Consider the following 21,760-nt stretch of genomic DNA (forward strand, 5'->3'; position numbering starts at 1 on the left):
AAGTCTGCTATAGAGGTTTAGCACTGAGTGCAATGATGGTAATATTTCTCCTGAAAGTTCAGTTATGCAAGTAAATCTGTTGACCTACATTTATGGTGCTGAGCAGAAATATTTTGTGACAGTGCATATTTCTGAGGTTTATATTGATCACCATTGTTGAAGCCCACTTGTGTTTATGGTGTTTGATAGAAGTCACCTTCTCATGATCCATGAACAACCCTGATTCCAAAAAGTTTGGACGTTGTGTAAATGTAAGTGAAAACAGTTTACCAGTTTACCTGTGGAGTGGTCCAAACAGGTGTTTTTGAGCATTCCACAACTTTTACAGTCTTTTGCTGCTCATCTGCCAACTTCTTTGAAACATATTGCCATCAAATTTACATTTACAAAAATCAACTGAGTTGATGAGGTAAAACATTACTGCCTTGGTACTGTTTTCAATTGAGTATAAGCTAAAAAGATTTAGCAAATCACCACATTCTGTTTTATTTATGTTTTACAGTGTCCTAACTTTTTTGGAATCAGTGTCATAGCTGTCATGACTGGCATTAGCGTAACATACAATTAAGCTTTACCTTTAATAGGCAAAGTTCTATAAACAAAATGAGATGCATTACTAGATTAAGAGCAATGTGAGAACATTGAAGGGATGCCAGAAAACATTCTGGATATATGCAGAAAGACAAGATTAAAAGACCTAGCTGTGTGATGACGGAGCCAATTTCATCAATCAATTATTGGTTGTGCTTTCACTTTCTTAGAAAGTACAGAGGGAAGAATAGAGGTTGCAGCTATAAAGTATAGATTAAGTGAGGAATAAAACAAAATGTATTGCTGTCTAATAGCGAGAAAACAAAGGGAGCAGTCAATAATTTCTGTTCTCATGATGTTTTTACACTTCTTACTACTTTGGAATAGATCAGAACTGATACATCATTAAGACCATACACAATAATACTTATTATCCCATATATATATACAAAGATACATTGCTGTCTGTATGATACAGTCATTTACCTGTCGTCCCTGTTTTCCTGGTAATCCTGGTAAGCCGTTGAGTCCTGGGGGACCATCTGGCCCTGGGTAACCCATCATTCCCACAAGTCCAGGTAAACCAATTAGCCCCTGGATGATTTCCGTAACAGAAACAATGTCAATGAATCTCAAACTTTTTTTGGAATGTGAACTGACATCACTTGTTACTCAAACAGTGTGACTCTTGTGATTCTGGAGATGGCACTTCATCTATTGTGATTATTTCAGATAATGCTAGCTTCTGCTCCTCTGATTATTCTGAACACAACACTGTGGCCAGTTAGCATTACGTTATTTTCTGGGAAACACCATCATCATCATCATCATCATTTGAAGTGAAACGCTCGCCAAAAAGCAACTAAGGCTTTATTTGCGATTGAATATGAGTCAAACCTTCGTGTAAAAGCATATTTACGACGAAAGAGGCACTTTTAAGATTTACCGTAGTTTCGTTTTTGGGCAAGCTAATTTTCAATGGGGTGCAGGGGTACTTTTATGCTAGCAACTAACAACTCTGTCGATCCCTGAGTGTGACCTAACAGGCAGGCTTGAGGAGCAATCCACCATTACTCTCCTGCCTGTTAGGTCGCACTCAGGGATCGACACTTTTTGTCTGCCATGACGGCGGCTCGCCGGAGGTGCTGCTGCTAACGTGAGTTGTCCAAAAACCTTCTTTTTAGTAAACTCTGTGTACACAAACAGTGCTCTCAATACTCGTGTTCATGTATAGAGACCCTGGTGATACTACGAGCAAAGTTTCATGTTGTGTCGAGCCTTCTTAGTGTTTTAAAAATAGCGTAAATATGCACCCCATTGAAAATTAGCTTGCCCAAAAACAAAACTACGGTAAATCTTAAAAGTGCCTCTTTCGTTGTAAATATGCTTTTACACGAAGGTTTGACTCATATTCAATCGCAAATAAAGCCTTGGTTGCTTTTTGGCGAGAGTTTAGCTTTAATGAAGATTTTTAAGTCATAAGATCATTTTACTGCTGCCTTGAGTACATTTGGTGGAGGTGGTGTAATACTCACTTCAATGCCAGGGGATCCACTTAGGCCCCTCGCTCCTTTCTTTCCTGCTGAGCCCTGAATAAACACATACATGAAGAGTGAGACATACGTGGCCATTCACAAAAACACAAAGGGTTATATATCTCAGAGCATGTCTAATATGAGTCTTATGGAGAACTCAAGTTCAGGACAGTTTCTGTACTTCAGTCAGCCCAGACAGTCAGAGAAATATACACAACTGTATATTTAACTCCTCAAATGGCATGAGGTTATATCACACATACTGAGGTGTTTGAGTAGCAATAACACTGGCAACCTCCGCTGCATAATGTTTTAATAGTAGCACATAGTAAAGTATATTATCACGCTTATCAACATAAACTTCATAAACTTTATTCATATTTGCACGTGTCAAAGCAATGTAAAAAATATATTTTTTTGTCTCCATGGTACAGTGAGTTATGTATGTACAGTCCTAGCACGATAATCCTCAAGGAATGCTTTACCAAAGCCGTTAATTTGAAACAGAAACCCAACAGATTCATAAAGTTTCCAGTGTTTCCTGGCAGACTGCTGTGATCTCACTGTTTCTAAACAGATGTTTAGAAATGTTGTCACGTTCAACATACTGTATGGACCCATACAGTATGTTGAACGTGACAACATTGCTCAAACTCAAGGTTAAACTCAAGTCAAGCTGTTTGGTTATATTTGCTGGTTATATAAGATCTCATACATAAAAGCTGTTTCACATGTGGAAGATCGTCAGCGGTCTCTGGAAACCTGTGAATACTTCACTGTTAAAAAATCTATGGGGAACCTAATCAAGGAGGCGCAAATATGCTTCACAGGGGAAATTAAGTTCTGTAATCAGAAGGCCTTTGACAAGGCTGAGGATTCAAAAGAGCTTGACAGCGATGAAAGCAAAACAGTTCAAGAAGGCTTGGTTTGCCAAAAGATATCTGCTTCAATGCCAACTGGATGTTTCAGAAAGCCATTTCAGGATCAAAGAACAAAATGTCTAAATGTCAACGTCGACTTAGATGAGTAGAATCGTGCATTCAGAGTGGCTTGGAAACTTGCTGCTATTGTTCCCTTATTGCTGTTCACTCATCATGTAGTCCAAGCATATTTCTACCACCTAGTTTCTGATACTAGGTTTTAAGCTTAATTTTGTTTTTCTGTTTATACATTTCCACCACAGCTGAAAATTGTGCTTTGGACAAATGTCTGCGTTTGGTTGTTCATTCTGCAGCCAGCAGAAGGATTTCTCTTTACCCACAGAATCAATTATAAACCAACTTCAACCAAAGCAGTAGAAACATATTGATCCTGAAGCTGTACATTTTTTTTGCAGGTAGGACACCAACTTTAATGACTTATTAATCTATTTACTTTATAGATCAGTGAAGCAATGTACAGTAGATGTATGATTGATTTTCATGCTGAGCGATTTGGACTCACCGGAGCTCCAATCTCCCCTTTTGGGCCTGTTTCTCCTTGGTGGCCTGGTGATCCCTATACAAATGAAGAACAAAAAAACACACACAAACAAGTATATTGAGCAGTTATACAAATCCACACTCCTAATCCACACTACATTATGAACTTTTAAATTATTGCCATTAAAGTGTTTTTTCTGGAACACGCCATTATCAGGGTAGACAAACTTGACAAACTACAAAGGGATGAACCTCACATTCACACTCTTACAGGGAATGACTCTATGCCTTACTCTTGTGTTACCCCTGGGCAAATCATATTTACACATTTCATTTATTTAGCACCACTACTGGTAAGGTTGTTTTATTCTATCCAACCCTATTTAAACTTTTTACATCACTGTTTTTCTGTCAAATGCATGTACCTTAAACACAAGCTGATATATAGCACTATTATTACATACTGTAGAATATTGTACTACAGAGATTTTCTGACTTACCGGTGGGCCTTGTCGTCCAATAGCTCCACGAGATCCGATAGTACCAACATGGCCCTGAAACACAATTTTAATATAGAGTTGTATTTTTCTGTCTTTCACTCAATCTTAACTGGTGCTTATATCTGATAAATAAATGTCATTCTCCAATTCTTTACTAAAGGAAAAACTGCATGCCCACAGCCGTGTCGTTTCTATTATCATCAGTACCATTTCCATATACACTGAAAACAACTGCTCAATTACAGGCTTCACAGCATCAAAACAATATCCAAGCGTTTCCAAACCACGTTTGAATGTATGTCAGACAGTGTCAGATAGAAACTCGAATGAAAGCCAAGTGTGACCTATTCAGGTGTTTAATAGAAGCCTAGAACAACTGCCAAAATAAATATCGGTTGTTATGACTATGCACCCGTGCTGGAGCTGGAAATGGGTCAAGGATTATCTCTAGTGATTCCTTGCAGACTGCACTTACAACAGTTACACAACTGTTACCCAACAGTTTGAGCCTTAGTATGAGATACAAAGCATAATGACTAAAATGTGTCCTCAGCAAAATGCATTAAAATAATCTCTGCAGTCATCCAGTAGGCAAGTAGAAAAACATCACCCTATATCACAGGAGTTTAAGCGAGGACTTGCTGCATATGGGAGGATTTGACATTTTTGAAAAAAGATGACCGCAGATCTCCTGCAACATTGGGTTTTTGATCATTTTATTGTTTTCTTTTTAAAAAGAGAATAAATGAAAAAAGTGAGAAAAAATTTAAGATAAGAAGATGAGACAACATGCCTCTTGCCTGCTCAGGTACAGACCATACTCATTGTTCAATTCACAGCCCAACACCAAGAATACCAACTGTTCAAAATTAAATATCCTATAACAACTTGCTTGCACAATGAGTGGGTGCATTTGTATGTACTTTTTTCGAGAAAAAACAAATGATGTGCTTGAAAGGTGTGAAGTGTCAAAACAACAGATTTCCATTGTTATTACTGCAAGCCTGGTTTATCCTCCTCAGCATGTGTGGTCTGCTATTACCTGAGCAGAGCAGTGTTCACCAAAAGAACAATAATCAACTTGGTCAGACAAGAACGCTGATGGTGGTGACTGTGTTATACAGTAAGTCTTATGTTGATTTAATGAATTTGTCTACCTGATATCCTTCATCCCCTGGCTCTCCACGCTCTCCTTGTGCTCCTGGGGGCCCCTGTGTAGACACAAATGCATGCACATGAACACACATACTGTACATGCATGCCTTCACTAATAACCACAAAGCTTCAACTGAGCTGGACAGCTACTTAAATAGAGAGTCGCTTCTCAAGCCAACACACATGAAACATGTTCTTCAGGTTTAACCTTTGAGTCTGGATCTCTACTGGAGTCAAATGGAAAAGCGTAATTTCACCTTGAACTTTCCTTTCAGTGAGACAGAGGCTACCATTGTAGTGCTAATGCTATGTACTGCAATTCTGTGCCAACTTGATAATCCAGTGCTACTCATACAAGGGGCTGCTATCTATGCCTGAGTAGACTTCCAGTAAACCTTATAGTTCATGCTATGTAGGCCCGTCTCCAAAGTCACATCCAGTGGTGGGAAATATGCCTCAAAATGCAAAAGAGTCATGGTACTGTAAAACTGTGAGCTTTCCAAAGCTGCTAAGACTCTTTGATACACTCTGATCCTCTTTTGATATTAGGCTAAGACTGACTTTTTTCTCTCAGGCGCAGAAGGGTGATTAATGGCCTTCACTGGTGCTCTTTCCCTTCCTTCTCAAAGTAAAAATGTTTTGTATAAATGCACTCTAGCAAAGGCTGTTCTGGCTTTAACAATGAAACATTTGTGTTCATCACAGTGTTGTGATGTTATCCGTATTATAAGTCAATATAAGGAAACAAAGATAAGCTGAAGCTTTACCCTGATGTGTAAAAAAACTTATTTAAACATTAATTTCTGCCCATGCTCAGCGTGCAATGAACACAAAAGATTTGAGCCACACAGGTCGATAATAGGGCTCCATATGCATGAAAGGATTAAGAACGAAAACACCGACACATTGTTGTCAATCTGGTTGGACAAAATGAGTGTGCTTGGTGTTAAAATCAGGAGTTGATCAGGATTAACTTTTACTTCCTGAGTCAATCCGGTATTTAAATGGCTTGGACTAAACACAGCGAGGAGTGCTAGGGATCACAAAGGAGAGTTTAAAGGAAAGCAAGACCTACTGGTTCACCTAAGGGCCCTGGTGGTCCCGGGGTCTTATTGTCTTCGCCTGGATAACCCTGGAATGTAGAACACACATACTATCAGACATGCAGGTACAAGATTTTGCCACCATACAACATTTTAAAGTACACTGAACTAAAAACCCCAAATACTGAAATTATAACAATTCAAACACTAGTTCAGGTATCTTATTACCTTTTCACCTTTAGGACCTGGTGGTCCAATGGGCCCTGGTTTGCCAGGGTGTCCCTAAAAAAAGAAGAAGAAAGCTCATTATCGTACCTAGCAAAGCTGCCATACTTCTACTGGCTGCAGCATGTTTCTTGGAGAAACATGAGTTCTGCTGTCAGCATATTAATCAGAACTGTTTTATATAAACACAGTTCTTTGTAGAGAAGCTCTACCACTCTGTCACCTAAGGATTTGGATTTTGGCACAGACTGAGAAATCACTCAGCAATCTGAGTCACGTGTGAATGAGTCTCAGAGCTGCCGTACACACATATAAACACAAAGGGACTCAGTGAACTTGAGGTGCCCTGTTCACGTTATGCAACCTAAACCCACTGATGCTGGCATTGACCAGGCTGTGGAGTTGCCTGGAAGATTTCATCATGTTCAGTTCCATCTCTTGTCTTCGCTCTGGTAGTCTGGTGTACTTTTTACATAACAATGGCAGGGATGATGTCTCAGGATGTCTCAGGATGTCTCCAGCACACGCTAAGCTTACACCACAAGGCTACCAGGGGAGATGAGCAAGCTAGAAATTCAATTTGAAAGTTATGTTTAGTTGATATCTGTATCTGAAGCATGTTGCCAGATTGCAATATGTTCCTTGAAGCAGGATTCCGTTTGATGGATAAACCTGGAAATGTTACTTTTGATTCCCCTGTTCTTGAGGGGGATCCAGTTTTTGCAGGCCCATTCACACTGCCCTTTCAGTGTGGGAACCATGTGGCGAAACTTCACCTCGCTGTCTGTGTGTAAGTTACAGATGAGGAGAGGGGGGGCAATTTCACAGAGGAGGGATGGCGTCTGTGTTAAGGGAAAAGCCGGAGGCGCGGACGAGGGGTGTGTCGGTCTGATGGTGTTCACAGTCTGACAACTAAACAGATTTTTCACTCTTCAAATAAAAGAGAAATGTTTCACACTTCAATCCACAAAGCTATGTTACAGGACCTCACAACAGTAATGTGGTAGCAGGTAGTGTCTTTGGCAACTTATATGAGAAAAAATATTGCAGATGTGGTAAAGCCTCTGTCATCCTGTCCGTCCAACTGACTCTTTGTCACATTCTGCCTGAAAAAACATCATCTGCCCCCAGTAGCAGAGCCCTCCCGACAGAGACTTTAGTGAACTTCCCCGAGAAAACAACATCCATAAGGAGCATCCATGCTCACAAGTGAGAGCCACACAGGGTCCGCTGTTTACTGATGGTGATTATGTAATGATGTAATTTTGATCAAAAAACATAACTTTGTCACTGTCCACAATGCATGGTAGGTCAGGATCTCTATCACAACGCATTATAACTGCAACATGTTTGGATGTACAGGTGGACACCGGAAAAAAAAAAACACACGGATGTCAATGTCATGATGTGTACGGTCACAGCTCTTTTGGTCCTCCAATAGCGGCGTGCTGTAAGAAATGACACACTGGAGATGCTTGAAGTAGACGTTGCTTGGTTCAGTCTGAACAAAAAAAGGCAGCATAAAGGCGAGTGTTCATTGCACAATAATGCAGAGTCTCTGTGTGAAAAGGGCTCGGATAAGATAAGCCCAATGATTGTAAGCAAAGTCAGATGTTCTGAGCCAAACCTCAGACCATTCCGGTTTTACTCAATTATCTAGTATGAAGATGGTTTCTAATCACAAGCTGTTTTGTGACGGTAAATGGGTGTATGGTATATGTAAATAAATAAAACATAAAAATTAAACAACAGAACTCACTGTGTATCCTGCCAGTCCTGGTTGCCCTTCTAAACCCATGACTCCAGGCCGACCCTGGAAGAATTGCAGAAAATACACACAACACAAGAGTGAGTCAGTCCCCGTGCTGTTTGTTTGCTTTTTTTCTCTGGCTGAGCTAAGTATAATCTTTGGCCTAAAACCCACACACATGCAAACTGAATCCTGTGACGAGAGTTGTTTTATGACAGGGACATAAATCTTTTCTTCACAACTATCACAATATGTTTTTAGTGGTTCTGCTGAAAAAGGTGCTGTCTTTCTCTGTAAAGAGGCAAAGAATGGATCACTTCCTTTTATTCTTTTCATGACTTTTGTATCTTCTCTCTCTGGAACAAAGAAGGTCAGTTGAGGTTTTGCTCATAAAGTTCTACACTAAAAAAAAACAAACAAACAAAAATAAATGTACACAGACTGTCTTTGGGTCTTTGTACTGTTTTCAATTGGGTGCATGTCCAAAAGGATTAGCAAATTAGCACATCCTATTCATTGTATGTGGAATCAGGCTTATTCGTCACCACCACAGACAACACACTGTCTGTCAATCAAACACAGGCACCAACACAACCCTCCAGCTAACTGATACAAAAAGGGGCATTTCTGATATTCTTCCTTTTAATAAAAAAAGAAAAACTGTCTCTATCTCTATACAAAAGTTTTAGTTTGGGAGGGACACAGGACAGAGAAGAAATACAGGCAGAGAGGGAACTAACTGGTGTGCCTCGAGTTCCCCTGGCACCCTTCAGCCCCGCCTCGCCTGGCTGGCCGATGTCCCCTCTTGTGCCAACCTCGCCAGCAAGTCCTAGAGGACCTCTCTCCCCCTGAAAAAACACAAAATGTCATTTGGGGATGAGAAACGGCAACATGTGTAGCCTTAAAGCAAAAAGTCAGCATTCAGCCCTTTCTGACAGCAGGAAGTATCCATCTCTCCTTCAGCAACAAATCGGTCTGTTAAGGCTGAAGTCACTTTATTTTTTCCTCAGAAATCGAGTCAATAACTTATTGTTTGACCAAAACGATGGTTTAGGCAGCTGAACCAAGATGACTCAGTGCCTTTGACTGTGCCTCTTGCTTCCCGCTGTTTAATGGTTGGGAAACTCACTATACAGAAAAAGTGGAGGCATCGGGCCCTTACTTTCTTTCCATGCCGTCCTCTGTTCCCTGGGGTCCCTGGTTTTCCTTCCGGCCCCTGTAACAGAACATTCATTAAACAACTACAACACACATTAAAAATCCCTTTAATCAATAGAGGCATGATAACTGTATCTATAAGCACCATCTAATTATTGCTTCTTATTCAGAGCACTGTGTCTATCTGATGAGTTATACACATTATCAGTAGGCTATTTTCTATGCAGAGCATAACAGCTTATGGTTGACAGTGTTGTTCAAAGCTCTTACTTAATTTGTCAGCTTATTTTTTTAACTGTTCTGGCAATACTCTTTCCTCTCAAAGCTTTGCTTACGTGCCCTGAAGCTCCTTTTCTTCCTGACATCGATTACCTTCTTGCCCCTTAACACACATTGCTGAACTTGGATCTGTATCTCAAAATAAAGAGGCAACTTATAGGAGACTTTGACTGACATTTATTTTACTGTGCCTAACATCCACCATCTATGATATAGTATTTTTCACTGCCACAGTTGTAAAATGTCTTTGTTGAAGAGAAGGCTGACCCCTGCTGGGATAGTAAAGGCATTATTTGGCCAAGTGCATATTTGTAAACTGCTCTCTGAGTAGCAGACATTTAAAATTGTAAATGTGCAAATTATTCTTTCAATGTCTCCAATTATGCTCAAGATCAATTTCCTCCTGTCTCTCTCTTAAATTACCACATTCAAAGAAAGAGGAACCAGCTCCGCAACAAACTAGCACTTCTTGATTCTTAATTCAGATCTAGCTTTTACTTGAACTGCAAGCAAGTGTCTTTTAACTGAGTCAGAATGTCAATGTAGATATACATTTCTTTTAATTGCCCCCAATTTAAATAAAGGTTATTTTATCAAAATTGTTGAGACTGTAAGTTTGGAGACAAAAATAAACTTACACGAAATCCCTGTTTCCCAGGCTCTCCGGGGGGTCCTGGAGGCCCAGGGTCCCCTTCGATTCCTTTGTCCCCTGGCTCTCCAATTGGTCCACAATCACCAGGCTCCCCCTGTCAGTGTGATAGACAGAGAGAAAGAGAGGTGGACCACCAGGAAAGCAGAGTGAAAGACAGTTCAGTTATAATATAGTAAGTTTCATGTTACCAACATACAGAGGTCAGACAACCTGTGGTACTCAGAAGCCGACAGGAGGCTTAAGTGGAATGGTACGGACATCTCCCTATTATTGTTGTCAAATGGAGAACCCCTCTGGAAACAAATCCATAACTCATGTTTGGAGGGAAGCTAAGTTAACAAACACAACATCCTGCTATGTTTACCTTGGCTCCATCTTTTCCTTGAGGGCCATCTTCACCAGGGGGACCAGGAGGACCCTACGGACACATTACAAATTATAACAAAACCTCTTAACAGTCTCTTAAAAGTGACAAATCATCACAATGAAGTTGATCGTTCCTCCTCAAAGTCAGCTTTAAGAGAACTATGAAATTGTTGATGGCAAAGGTTTGGGTTTATGCATCCAGTTATGAGATATTCTTTTTTGGTATTTCAGTCTCTACACCAATTTAGTAAGGGGAGATACAAATTGGTTTGATGTGCACACACTTAAACATCACATTGAAACAATTTTAATCTTTCTTTCAGAAGCAATGTCCTAGTTTTTTAGGTTTTAACTGGAAATATCTTTTTATCAGTGAAATAGTAGTTAAGGAAACTGTTTCTGGAAAGAGCTGTTGCTATTAATGTTGGCATCTCAAATCCTGGGCCAGTTAAAGTAAAACTAAAAACTAAATCAGCACAGCAAGAACATATTTTTGCATACAAGTTGGTAAAATTAGAAATGTACTAATCACAATTACAAAAAATGCTTAATTTTCTAAATTATCAATGTATGCAATTGTGAAAAATTAAAGAGTTAAGGCATTGATGTCGGGCTGAAAAGCAGTCTTTCACTGCCTTCTCTGGTTAACAGTTTCAAGGCTGTTTTACATCTGCCCATAGCCAGCATCACCAACGGATGTGATTGGGTGTGGTCAGAGGCATGATGTGCTGAAAGAAACAACATACCTATATTCGCAGGATGAACGACCACTTAAAAATGCTGATAATTCATTCTGACTTGGAAAGTGTATGGTGAACCACTTAGCAATCTAAAAAATGTATGCCATTAAACAGGAGAAATTATGAGATGTATTTCAAAAATCCCTACTGTAATTATAATTTCACTGACTAACGAACCAGACTGTGTCCTTAGAAACCCAATCTCTTGTTTGGTCCATTTGTCTAACAAACTTAACAGTCAGACAAGATAAGATCATTCCTTTGTACAGAGAGACAGTTTCTCAGACATCATCAAATGTGTTTAATCCTCCTTCACCCATTGTGATGACGACAGTAAAGACGCACTGTGGGTCGGATGTTTAAGCAACCTTGTTGAAGAATGCTGAATCTGAAGTCTATGGACAGGACAGATAGATGAGATTCAAGCAGTCCAAGTTCTATTTATATAGTCCACCAGACAAAAATAATTCCATCATTCTGCTTTCTTTGGTTCTGGGGATTAGACATCCTCGTCACAATGAGGGGGAGTAAACAAACGACCGGGTTACATTTACCCAAACACAAGGAAGGAAGGGATTAGAGGGTTGTTTGTAGTGACTCACTCTCACTCCCTCCTGTCCCTGTTCCCCTTCAGCTCCTGGAGGCCCAACGTCACCCTGCAGAAACACAAAGCACAACACAGGGCCGTTTGGAGGTCAGAAGATATATGATGTGTGCATGCACACTTCTACACTCACAATAACCACTGATTTGTGAAGCTGAGGAAGTGTTGTACAATTGGCTGTTTCACCTGAGGCGAAGGTGCTATCTACAAAAAAAACAATGACTGCTGGAGGGTGGTTGGGACTGGATCTAAACATGACAAAAGTCCTCTGAAATGCAGAGGTTGGAGGGGTGGTTGCAAATAATATGGTAAGATGTTGCTGACCTTTAACCCCAGTTCTCCAATGGCACCCGGTTCCCCTTCTGCACCAGGCCCGCCCTAAAAAGTTGGGACAGACGGATTGAGTCATGTTTGATTTGTCCTGCATGCACAGAAATGTCAACTGTAAACCCCAGAAACCTTAAATAATGTATTGAAAAATATTATTATTATATGAAAAAGTACCTCAGGCCCTTGTTCTCCATCAGGTCCGGCCTCTCCAGGAGGTCCTCTGGGTCCCTGCAAGAATAATATGTGTCATGAAATGCTTTTGACACCAGTTCAATGATAAAAGAATCTCTTGGATTTACTAGGTTCAGTGAGTCAAGCATAAAACCCAAGAAAAAACATAATTAAACTTCATAAAATAACTCTAGCGTATGATGGCAAAACAAACAATACAGTTAAATGTTTAAGTCTGTAGTGGAACACTGAAAGCTCAGAACGCATGGAGTGAAACTGAAGACCAGCCAAAGGCAAGACGAGACTCATAATATAAACGGAGCCTCTAGCGTTATTGAAACCTTGCACCCTAATAAATATTTGTATCTGATTGTTTGACATTCCTGATGTCCCTGAGGGGTAGGCAGTTTTCCAGGAAAATCAAGAACTTAAAGACTAATCCAAGAAGGGAGGCACAAGGTGTGAAGAACGCAAAGAGAGGAATCTATAAACAAAGACTAATTTCAATAGCAACTTTTTTTTTTTCCATCTGAAGCACTTCCTTGTAATAAGCAACATCAGAGATTCTGCAGTTTCTTCAATTATTTCAACAATGACAGCTTCTGTTTCTGTGAATATTCACACTTACATTCATCAAAGATTTACACACTGTTTGCCGATTCCTGAAACAACCACATCAGTGCAGCAACCAGCATACTTACTGGTTCGCCGTTGGGCCCCCTCTCCCCGGTGCTGCCTGGAGTGCCTGGTTTACCCTGGAAACACACACAACCACGAAGTCAATGAGGCTTCAGTCATTCGTTTGTGTAATTAACAAATCAACATGATCAAATCTGGCTTGGGCCACAGTCCCATTCTCATGATGATTGAGTCTAATATTTCAGTGTTGACTTATGCCAACAGACGCGACGCAGAAAATGTTTGATGCAATATAAACAGACTGTCTTTCATGCTGTTTCAGATCTCTTTGTTGTACTCCAGTCATGGTGCTGCCAAGTCCAGACTGAGTAGACATCCTTTTTTGAGACAGTGTTTCACCAATCACTAACAGATGATATATTACTTCTGCTTGTGCAAGAAAGAGGTGGTTGTTCCAAGCACTGACATGAATGTTCCAGAGATTGATGAGATAGCATTGAATTCAGTAGCATCAATTATTGGATGTATAATAAATCAGTTTATATGCTCTATCTATGCTTTTATGCTCATAGTAAATATGACTTCAAATTAAAGAAACTAAGCTGCTAAAGCTGAAGCATTTAAATGTCTCAAACTTAAATACAGTCTTACAGTTCTAAAGCTGAACAACAGGGAAAATAAAAGAAGAATATTTAATACATTATTCTCACAGCCTGCATATTATGTTATGTGATACATTACATTACATGACTTGTAAAACAATCACTAAATTAGTTTAAATTATAGAACTAGAAATGGAGAGGATTCATTCAGGACAGATTTTTAAGGACTTTTTTAATCAGACACAAGATGGCGCTCTGAGCCCAGAGGTGGACAGCAGAAATGTGCTCCCCACCGTCAGTAGCCAGAGATGAAATATCCATGAAAGTAACAGGTGGTTTGTAAAAGCAGTTTTGTGGAGGGGCAGATTCATCACACAGTGAAAATTAATTATATGACCTGTGTTTTAAAACGTACTGCAACTTCATTCAATAAAAATGCGGGTGCTTAGAAGAACAGGTTGCAACTGTGTGTGTGTGTGTGTGTGTGTGTGTGTGTGTGTGTGTGTTGTCCACAATTGTACATGAATCTATCTCTATGTGTGAGCAGAGGGATGCACCTGAGAGCGTGGGTACAGGCCTGCACATTGTATTTGTATATCTGTTAAGAATAATTACTGATAACACTTGGATGTCATGTGTTAAGCCGGCACAAGATAAAAGACAATGGGAAGCATCTTGCTTGTCAGTGAAAAATAAGACAAGCCCACAACTGAGTCCAACAACTCTTACAGTTACATCCACCTCAATATTTGCCTCCCTGCCCACTGCCTTTCGGCTGCCAGCCAGTTTCAAGTTGGTTCTCAGCCACTGGGACGTCCCCCTCCTCCTGGGGGTGTGCCTAGATTCCACTGTAGACACGCCCATTCATTCAAGTGCAGGGTGTCTACATGAGAAGGCACTTCCCTCACAAACAGCATAAACAGCATAGATACCCTTGAAACCTAAACTATATTTGTCTATCCAATTACATCTCAGTGGCAAATATTGCACTTATTCCACTTATCCCACTACATTTATTTTTTCCATTTCTATTTTGCAGTTTCATCAGAAGTTTTAGCCACCAATTTCATGGTTCATAAACAAAAAGGTGGGGATTTCTGGCTCACAAGCTTCTATGGGAAGAATAGGCTGTGTAGTAACAGCTTTTTGCTTTATGTGTTACCAGCATAGCCAGGTTTGGACAGTTTGATTGGAGCTTATTGAGCGTGCGGCGGCTCTTGTAATCTGTCTGTGCTCTTTGTGTCTGTGGGTGCACGCTGACAAACTGCAATACAAAATTCTCTAGTTGATTCAACAGCCCTGCAGCCGCCAGATGAGTGTGGGGGCTGGTAGACCTGTTTGGATGTCCATTGAATAAGAACAACAAGATGTGCTGTAATGCTAATGATGTGTTTGGCATCTGTCACCTCCCAAGATAAGCAGAGGATGTTTGTGAAACCACTTTTATAAACGGATTGCATCTCTTTTATCACCCGCCACTGCGCTAGGAATTTCTGATAAAAATATCAGAAAAATTATACAGTGCAATGAAAATAATTTCTGCTGAAAATGTGTCCCCTGAACGTAATAGTTCATGCATCTTGCACCCACCCACACCCAGTTAAATATTCAAACCAAATACTTCAAGTAAAATTCTCATCACGGACCAAGCATATCTAAAGATTATCTACCATATCATGAGGTCACTGATATTATGCTTCAGCTTTTTGTTTTTCACCAGTACTGTAAGTAATATGGTTGGGAAATTATTTAACAACAATGGGACAAACTTGTAGTTATATAAATGTAATTTCTCACGCTGTTAGATTACTGCTAGACCACACCGTCAGGTGCATGCATAAATACAAGAGCAAACTTTGTCTTCCCACAGTAAAAATGTTGTTTTTGTGATTAATCACATATTGAAGCAGTATATTTTGTTAGGTAGAAGCATGTTGTGGGTTTTGGAAATAATTATATTAATATTCTTTTCCATACATTTCAGCTTTTGGAATTTTTATCACCATAAGGCTACTTCACATGAAGTTTGCAGATGTCTAGTAGCAGACCTAAATCTGTCTGTGAAAAACATTATTTTTTACCAGTTGCTTTAGTTAAAACAACCCTGAGCTAACTACATATTTCTGTCTTTATATGTGTAGTATTTATTCAGTTTGGGAAATCCCACGGTCTCTGGCACATTCCAAGCAGATTTAACAAGGACTAGATAACATCATTGCTTCACCAAAAAATTGCTCTAATGCGGCATCCACATTTGTGGAAATATGGAAAAAATAAGCAAATGCTTTTGTCTTTGTTTTGTTTTGCATGAGATTGCGTTTGACCTGTGTAATCTGAACATTTCTCATAATCCCAGAGCACTTGAAAAAGTAAAAAAATCCAAATATATTGAAAAAAGATGGATGTAATAATTTTCAAAAACCACAACATGTAGATGCAAAGAAATATTCGGCTTCAATCAATATTTGTTGGTGTTGAGAAATTTCTACATGCACCTAACGGCATGGTCTAGCAGTAATCTAACATCATGAGAAAATAAATGTATGTAACTAAAATAACAAATACAAAAACAGCTCTTACACTATAATAGTTTATTCCAGAACCACTGCAAACACTCAAGTGCTCTTCACGCAGTTTTTTCCTTCCTGTTAAATCATTAATTTCCTAGTCATATTTCTTTCAATTTTCATCAGTACTGCTGAAAAACAAAAAGCTGAATCACAATGTTGAAGACATCAGGATATGGTGGCCTAGTAATCATTAAATATGCACTGATTGAGAATTACCCTCTCTCAGACACGTCAGACACTGCATGCTTAAGATACAGTAAGAAGAGCAGAAGATTTCCTCACTGCTCCTCCTGGTGGATAACCCTAACCCACTGCAACTGGTTTCCACACATGGCACTTAAGGGCGTTACGACTGGGCCCTGCGCTCACTACATCATTCCTGTCACAGACTCTTCCAGGTCCGAGCACAGACCAGTCACTGGACGGTTAGGGCCCCATCATGGAAGAATGGCAAGTTTCAAGAGGCCTCATCTGTAGGCATGCATGTAGAGCTTTTCTCTGACTTGTAATCATCAGTTATAAGCCTTGCCATAAACAGATGGAACAAACTGCACTGTAAGAAACAAGCTGCACATAAATTGATCATCACTTGATTATTAGACAGCCCACATGGACCTGCTTTTGATCTGTTTGGTTTGCATGTATATGCCATTGTCGAGCATCACACAACCACACATAACATAACCTTGTGTTAGATACTGGGGAAAAAAATTCCATTCAGGGATTGTTAAAATACTCATCCGAAGAGTGGCCTGACCAATAAATCTGGCTGATATCACCAACCATTAGCTACATATATTGATACCAGCACACATGCTGGCAGAGAAGTAAAGAATTTGCATGATAGAAATATTTTAAAAACAGTTTCAGTATTACATTATATGTCCATCTGAGAGCCTGTCTTTGTCAGTTTGTCAGTTTTATTCCCGTGTTTTCCTGTGTCTCCCCGTGGCATGTTTCTGGTTTTTGTTATTGGCTTTTCTTTCCTGTTGCTCACGTCATGACTGGTTTGTACTGTTTCTTTTGGTTATATTTTGTGTAGCTTTTGTTTTGGGGTCTTTTTGTGGTTATTTTGTTTAACTCTCAAATATATTGATAGGTATCAGACTTAAACATGGTTTAATATATTTCTGCTAGTTTTAAATAAAATAATCAAATAAAGCAACTACTTTAAATGAATCTCATCAGAATCTGAAGCAGGACAGGCAGTTTCAGTGTTGTTGGTATGCCTTGTTCATCAGCAGTGTAAGTCATTACAAACTGATGTTAGTCCTGTAAGCTGAATGAAAAACTTGAACCCCAACAGCCCAGATGAGTAAGGGGAACACATGCACATGTGCTTTGATAATGAGCCTGGAAACACCGCTCTGTGTCTTCTTTTAACTATGACAACTTCCTCTTGCGTGACTTTACTGGTGCACACTCCTCAGGTGATAATTATATATATTACAGGTGAGAGGAGGATGTGGAGTTGTTTTACAAGTCTATGTTGTCCACTGTAGTCATAGTGATGCTTCCAGCTAAAATGAAGAGCATAATTAAACCTCAGTGAGAGAAGTTCAACAGAAAAAATAACTACAAGGTAAACAATACTTACAGGTTTCCCTGGAGGGCCTCTCTCTCCTGGACTGCCAGCTTTGCCCTTCAAAACAAATCAGAATTCAAGTGAATGTGATGCTGGATTGTATTTCATTCACTTAGATAAACTAAATATATCCATCTGGCTACTCAGCAGATTTAGCTCAAATGGCAGCAGCACACAATGACTGCATTTAGTTTAAACCTGATACTGAAGAGAAAAGAAAAAGGCCCACTCTGCAAATAAAAGCTGATCAAAGCTTTAACAGTTGCCTGTGGGTTACACTAGATGAGGTAAATGTGCATCTTCAAAAGGGATGTGTGTGTTAACCTCGAAGCTTCAGGATGATACCAATTAATATTTTTGACTTTGGATAAATGAGGGTATAAATTGGCCTTGTAATTCCTTAGGGCCTCAGGCCTTTATCCAGATGTGTTGTTTTTGTTTGTGTTTGTTTTCTGTACAGCACATTTACAGACATTCTAACATTCAGTGACTAGTGTTTTTAGGAATTTGAGAATAAACTTTGAAACATGTTTTTTTGCTCCATTCAAAAGTAAGCTGAAAGACATCAGTATATACAGTATATATTTTGAACTACTTGACTACTTACAATGAATCCTGGCTCTCCTTTGTGTCCAGTTTCCCCCTTTTCACCCTGCAAACAATAAATATGGTACATTTTATAGAGGCCTTACCAAAAACCCAGCATATGTTGTGACAAGTAATTTTACAAGATCAGTGATTCCACGTTGAGCTGGTTATCCCAGCTCCAGGACATATTTCATGCCAACGCAAAATATTGATCCCATCTTCACATGCACATGGTTATTTTTTCAACTGGGTGCTGTGCATGTATACCTTGGTGCCCTCAGGGCCTGGTTCTCCCAGCGGGCCATCTGGACCCCGGGGCCCCTATGTGAAAGCAACATGAAGCACACCTTTGAACATCTCCAAAAAATGAATGAGTAGTACAGAAATATATTAAGCTTCAAGCGACATACACAAGTTTATATATATACAGTTAACTCTGAAATGACACCAACAACAAAGTCATTAGTCTCTATTCTTGGTCTACTTGGGGGGTTTTCCACCCTGATGTAGCAGCCTACCACTCCCACAAACATTCCAGGGGTTTCCAAGCATTGTAGCCCCACCTCACAGGTAGGGTGGCAGATAATGATCTGTAAATACAACCCAGAATCCTTTTCTCTCCTCAGGACTTTTCCACTTTCAGCATATCTGTTGCTTCCATCTTGTCTCCCCTCTTTTATATCTTTACCTTTGATGGCTCTTTATCTGCTCCTTGTTTGCCCCTAGTCTGACTCCCAACCCTCTAATGTCACTCTGCTTCCTCCAAACTACCAGACAAACTATTCTCTATCTTTCTCTCGTTTTCTTACTTCCTGTAGTTCATCTCTTTTCCCGATGGCAGTTTATATCAAGGTGATTATTTCTGCAATGCCACTGTAACTTTTGGTCCATCACTGTGACTGTTAATCTGATCTGTCTTCATTTGTTAACAGTAAGTAGTCATGAAATTAGTTGGAAAAAACGTTTCTACAAGTTCCAACACATAAAAAGAAAAAAGGAATCAGAGAATGAGGGAAGCACCTCATAATTCAGAGGATGTGATAACTTTTTTCCCATGATAACTCACTTTAGGACTAGATCAGGTGTGTGGCCAACTAGAGCAGGTGCACACCAAATAACTCAGTTTAAGGACTTTAAGTTTAAGGACTTGTTTTTCATTGCTCAGAGGGTAAAGTTATGAGAATGAGTAATAATCAGTGTGGCAGTTCTATTTTAGTTCCTTTAATAACAAACTGAGGTGAATCTGTCATCGACAGTGTTGAGAAAAGATGTTTTTTTCCCACCGGCATTTCTTCCAAAAAATCTGCTAGCACGGGAATATGACATTCTAGTTCACATGATCAGCTTTCACACTGTTCACTGGTCCTGGTTCCTCAGCAAGGCAGGAAAAGCAGCCACCAACTGACACATGTATGAATTACGGTTAACACCACAAGCCGTGGCATGTTGTGTGCCATATGTTTTCCTTGGCAGAATGTTCAACTGGAGAAAGGTAAGTAAACATAGGATTAAAGGAAGTGAAATATAAATGATTGATGAAATATGAGAAGTTCTGTGGTAGTAGACTGTACTTAATTGGCTTGTTAGAATTTCTTGCTCAATGTCTTGCATTAACTGAAACAGACAGACAATTAATTGGAGACGCTGTTAGGCAATTTGCCAGTGGAATGAAGCACATTCCTTCAATTTAGGATAGATTTGAAATAAATTAAAGGCAAAATTAAGTTAAAACTCCGTGCTGTCACATAAGCACAACGTATACAAGCACAGTACAAATGTATACTAGTACAAAACATCTGACTATCATGAATTATACCTGGCTAGTAAGCAGATAAATTTGTTGTTGATAACTGTAAAAATACATTGACGGTCCGTGCAAAATAATTAAACAGCGGGGAATTAGAATTTCTATTGGTGTCTTTGCATCCCAGAAAGCTCAGCAAAAAAACTTAGACTTTGTGCTACTGATGGTATTTTTATACTACTGGTTTTGAATCTAGTTTCACATTTTATAGCATGGAGGTCCAAACTGTTCATGTGCACAAGCACAAAAAGAGTATAGAAAAAGAGTTTGCTTTCTAGGGCAACAGACAAAAACTATTCTATAGTCATAATATGCTGTATATCCAGACATTTAAGATTAATGTTTCAGGTCAACATTACTTGTCCTTTGTCCTTGTTTGTTCTGATCAGGTTCACTGAATAATCAGAACAATGCACCTCAGGTGCTGCTACTGTAGATGCTAAAGCTGAAATCCGGTAAAGCTCTTAGAAGCCTGATTACAATTAAATTCATAAATGGATCTTAACCTCATCTAATGAAGATGTCATTTTGCTTTTAGCCACATGTTGTCTCACCAGTATTACCACTGCTCCATCTTACATTAACATATTGTCTCCAACATGAGATTCATGGGGCTTATGAAACAGCTGTAAATGCACCTATAACCAAGCTCAAGCCAACTGGAAGGACAAACACATGTCTTTTAATTGCTTTAACCTCTGGTTTATGGGAACGGAGCTGTGATGTGAAACAGACAACCAAGGGTCTGGTAAGTCAGTTTTTTTTATAGTCACTGTTGAGCTGGTTCACATACATAACATACAAGTGAGTAGTGCAACTTATGTCCCTAAGGTAGTGACAGCTCTTACCCTCCTGCCCTTCGACCCAGCGATGCCTGGACTTCCTCTCTGCCCCTGTGGACCCTGCAAGGAAAAGTAAGACAGACATAAGATTGAAGGCAGTGAGAGTAAAGATCTTGAAATTGTAGTTATGTAGCATAGCGCTTCTTTGGCATGATGCCGCTAGACAAACTATAAAATACAATGAGGATTTTTACATAAAGTGAACAGAGTGAAACCTCTTCATGGATCTTGTAACCCACAACATTAGTCATGTGAACCTAATGGATGAACTACAAAGGCTCCAGGAGAACTACTGAAGAGTCAGCCAGTTAAGACATACTGTTTACACAGGTCTAGACTAAATTGTGGGAAACAGGAAAACTGATACATAAAATCATCCACTTAAATTTTATGTGTTTACAAAAAAGTACATTCCTTCAAATCACTTAAAGATTCCCTGTTAATCTTGCAATTTAGGTGTTTTTCATATTGGGCCAAGGCACGAGAAGCGAAGCTGAGAAGTAAGTGCATCCAAGCTTCTCAGTCCATTAAGCACTAATGTGTTTATGACTCAATCCAAAATGCAGAGGGAGCAAAAGAAAAGGAAAACCTCACAAAAAGAATTTAATGAAAAGATCATATGTGCAGATTGAAACACCTCCTGCACTCATTGTAGTTTACCTCTTCAATA

At 39.4% G+C, this 21,760-nt stretch overlaps 1 protein-coding gene across 1 annotated transcript in view; it reads right to left on the bottom strand.

Moving 5' to 3' along the window:
• The window catches only part of col24a1 (collagen type XXIV alpha 1 chain), a 109,556-nt gene that overhangs the window by 11,242 nt on the left and 76,554 nt on the right, over positions 1-21,760 (bottom strand). Inside the window, exons 28-47 of the mRNA XM_030434034.1 lie at positions 21,097-21,150; positions 18,712-18,765; positions 18,464-18,508; positions 17,869-17,913; positions 13,162-13,215; positions 12,464-12,517; positions 12,284-12,337; positions 11,958-12,011; positions 10,614-10,667; positions 10,236-10,343; positions 9,323-9,376; positions 8,901-9,008; positions 8,170-8,223; positions 6,414-6,467; positions 6,218-6,274; positions 5,145-5,198; positions 3,988-4,041; positions 3,510-3,563; positions 2,067-2,120; positions 1,018-1,125 (exon numbers count right to left, since the gene is read on the bottom strand). Coding sequence (XP_030289894.1) covers positions 1,018-1,125; positions 2,067-2,120; positions 3,510-3,563; positions 3,988-4,041; positions 5,145-5,198; positions 6,218-6,274; positions 6,414-6,467; positions 8,170-8,223; positions 8,901-9,008; positions 9,323-9,376; positions 10,236-10,343; positions 10,614-10,667; positions 11,958-12,011; positions 12,284-12,337; positions 12,464-12,517; positions 13,162-13,215; positions 17,869-17,913; positions 18,464-18,508; positions 18,712-18,765; positions 21,097-21,150 — 1,227 coding nt within the window. The remainder of the gene's footprint in view (positions 1-1,017; positions 1,126-2,066; positions 2,121-3,509; positions 3,564-3,987; positions 4,042-5,144; positions 5,199-6,217; positions 6,275-6,413; positions 6,468-8,169; positions 8,224-8,900; positions 9,009-9,322; positions 9,377-10,235; positions 10,344-10,613; positions 10,668-11,957; positions 12,012-12,283; positions 12,338-12,463; positions 12,518-13,161; positions 13,216-17,868; positions 17,914-18,463; positions 18,509-18,711; positions 18,766-21,096; positions 21,151-21,760) is intronic.

This window comes from Sparus aurata, chromosome 11 (genome assembly GCF_900880675.1).
Source record: "Sparus aurata chromosome 11, fSpaAur1.1, whole genome shotgun sequence".
NCBI lineage: Eukaryota > Metazoa > Chordata > Actinopteri > Spariformes > Sparidae > Sparus > Sparus aurata.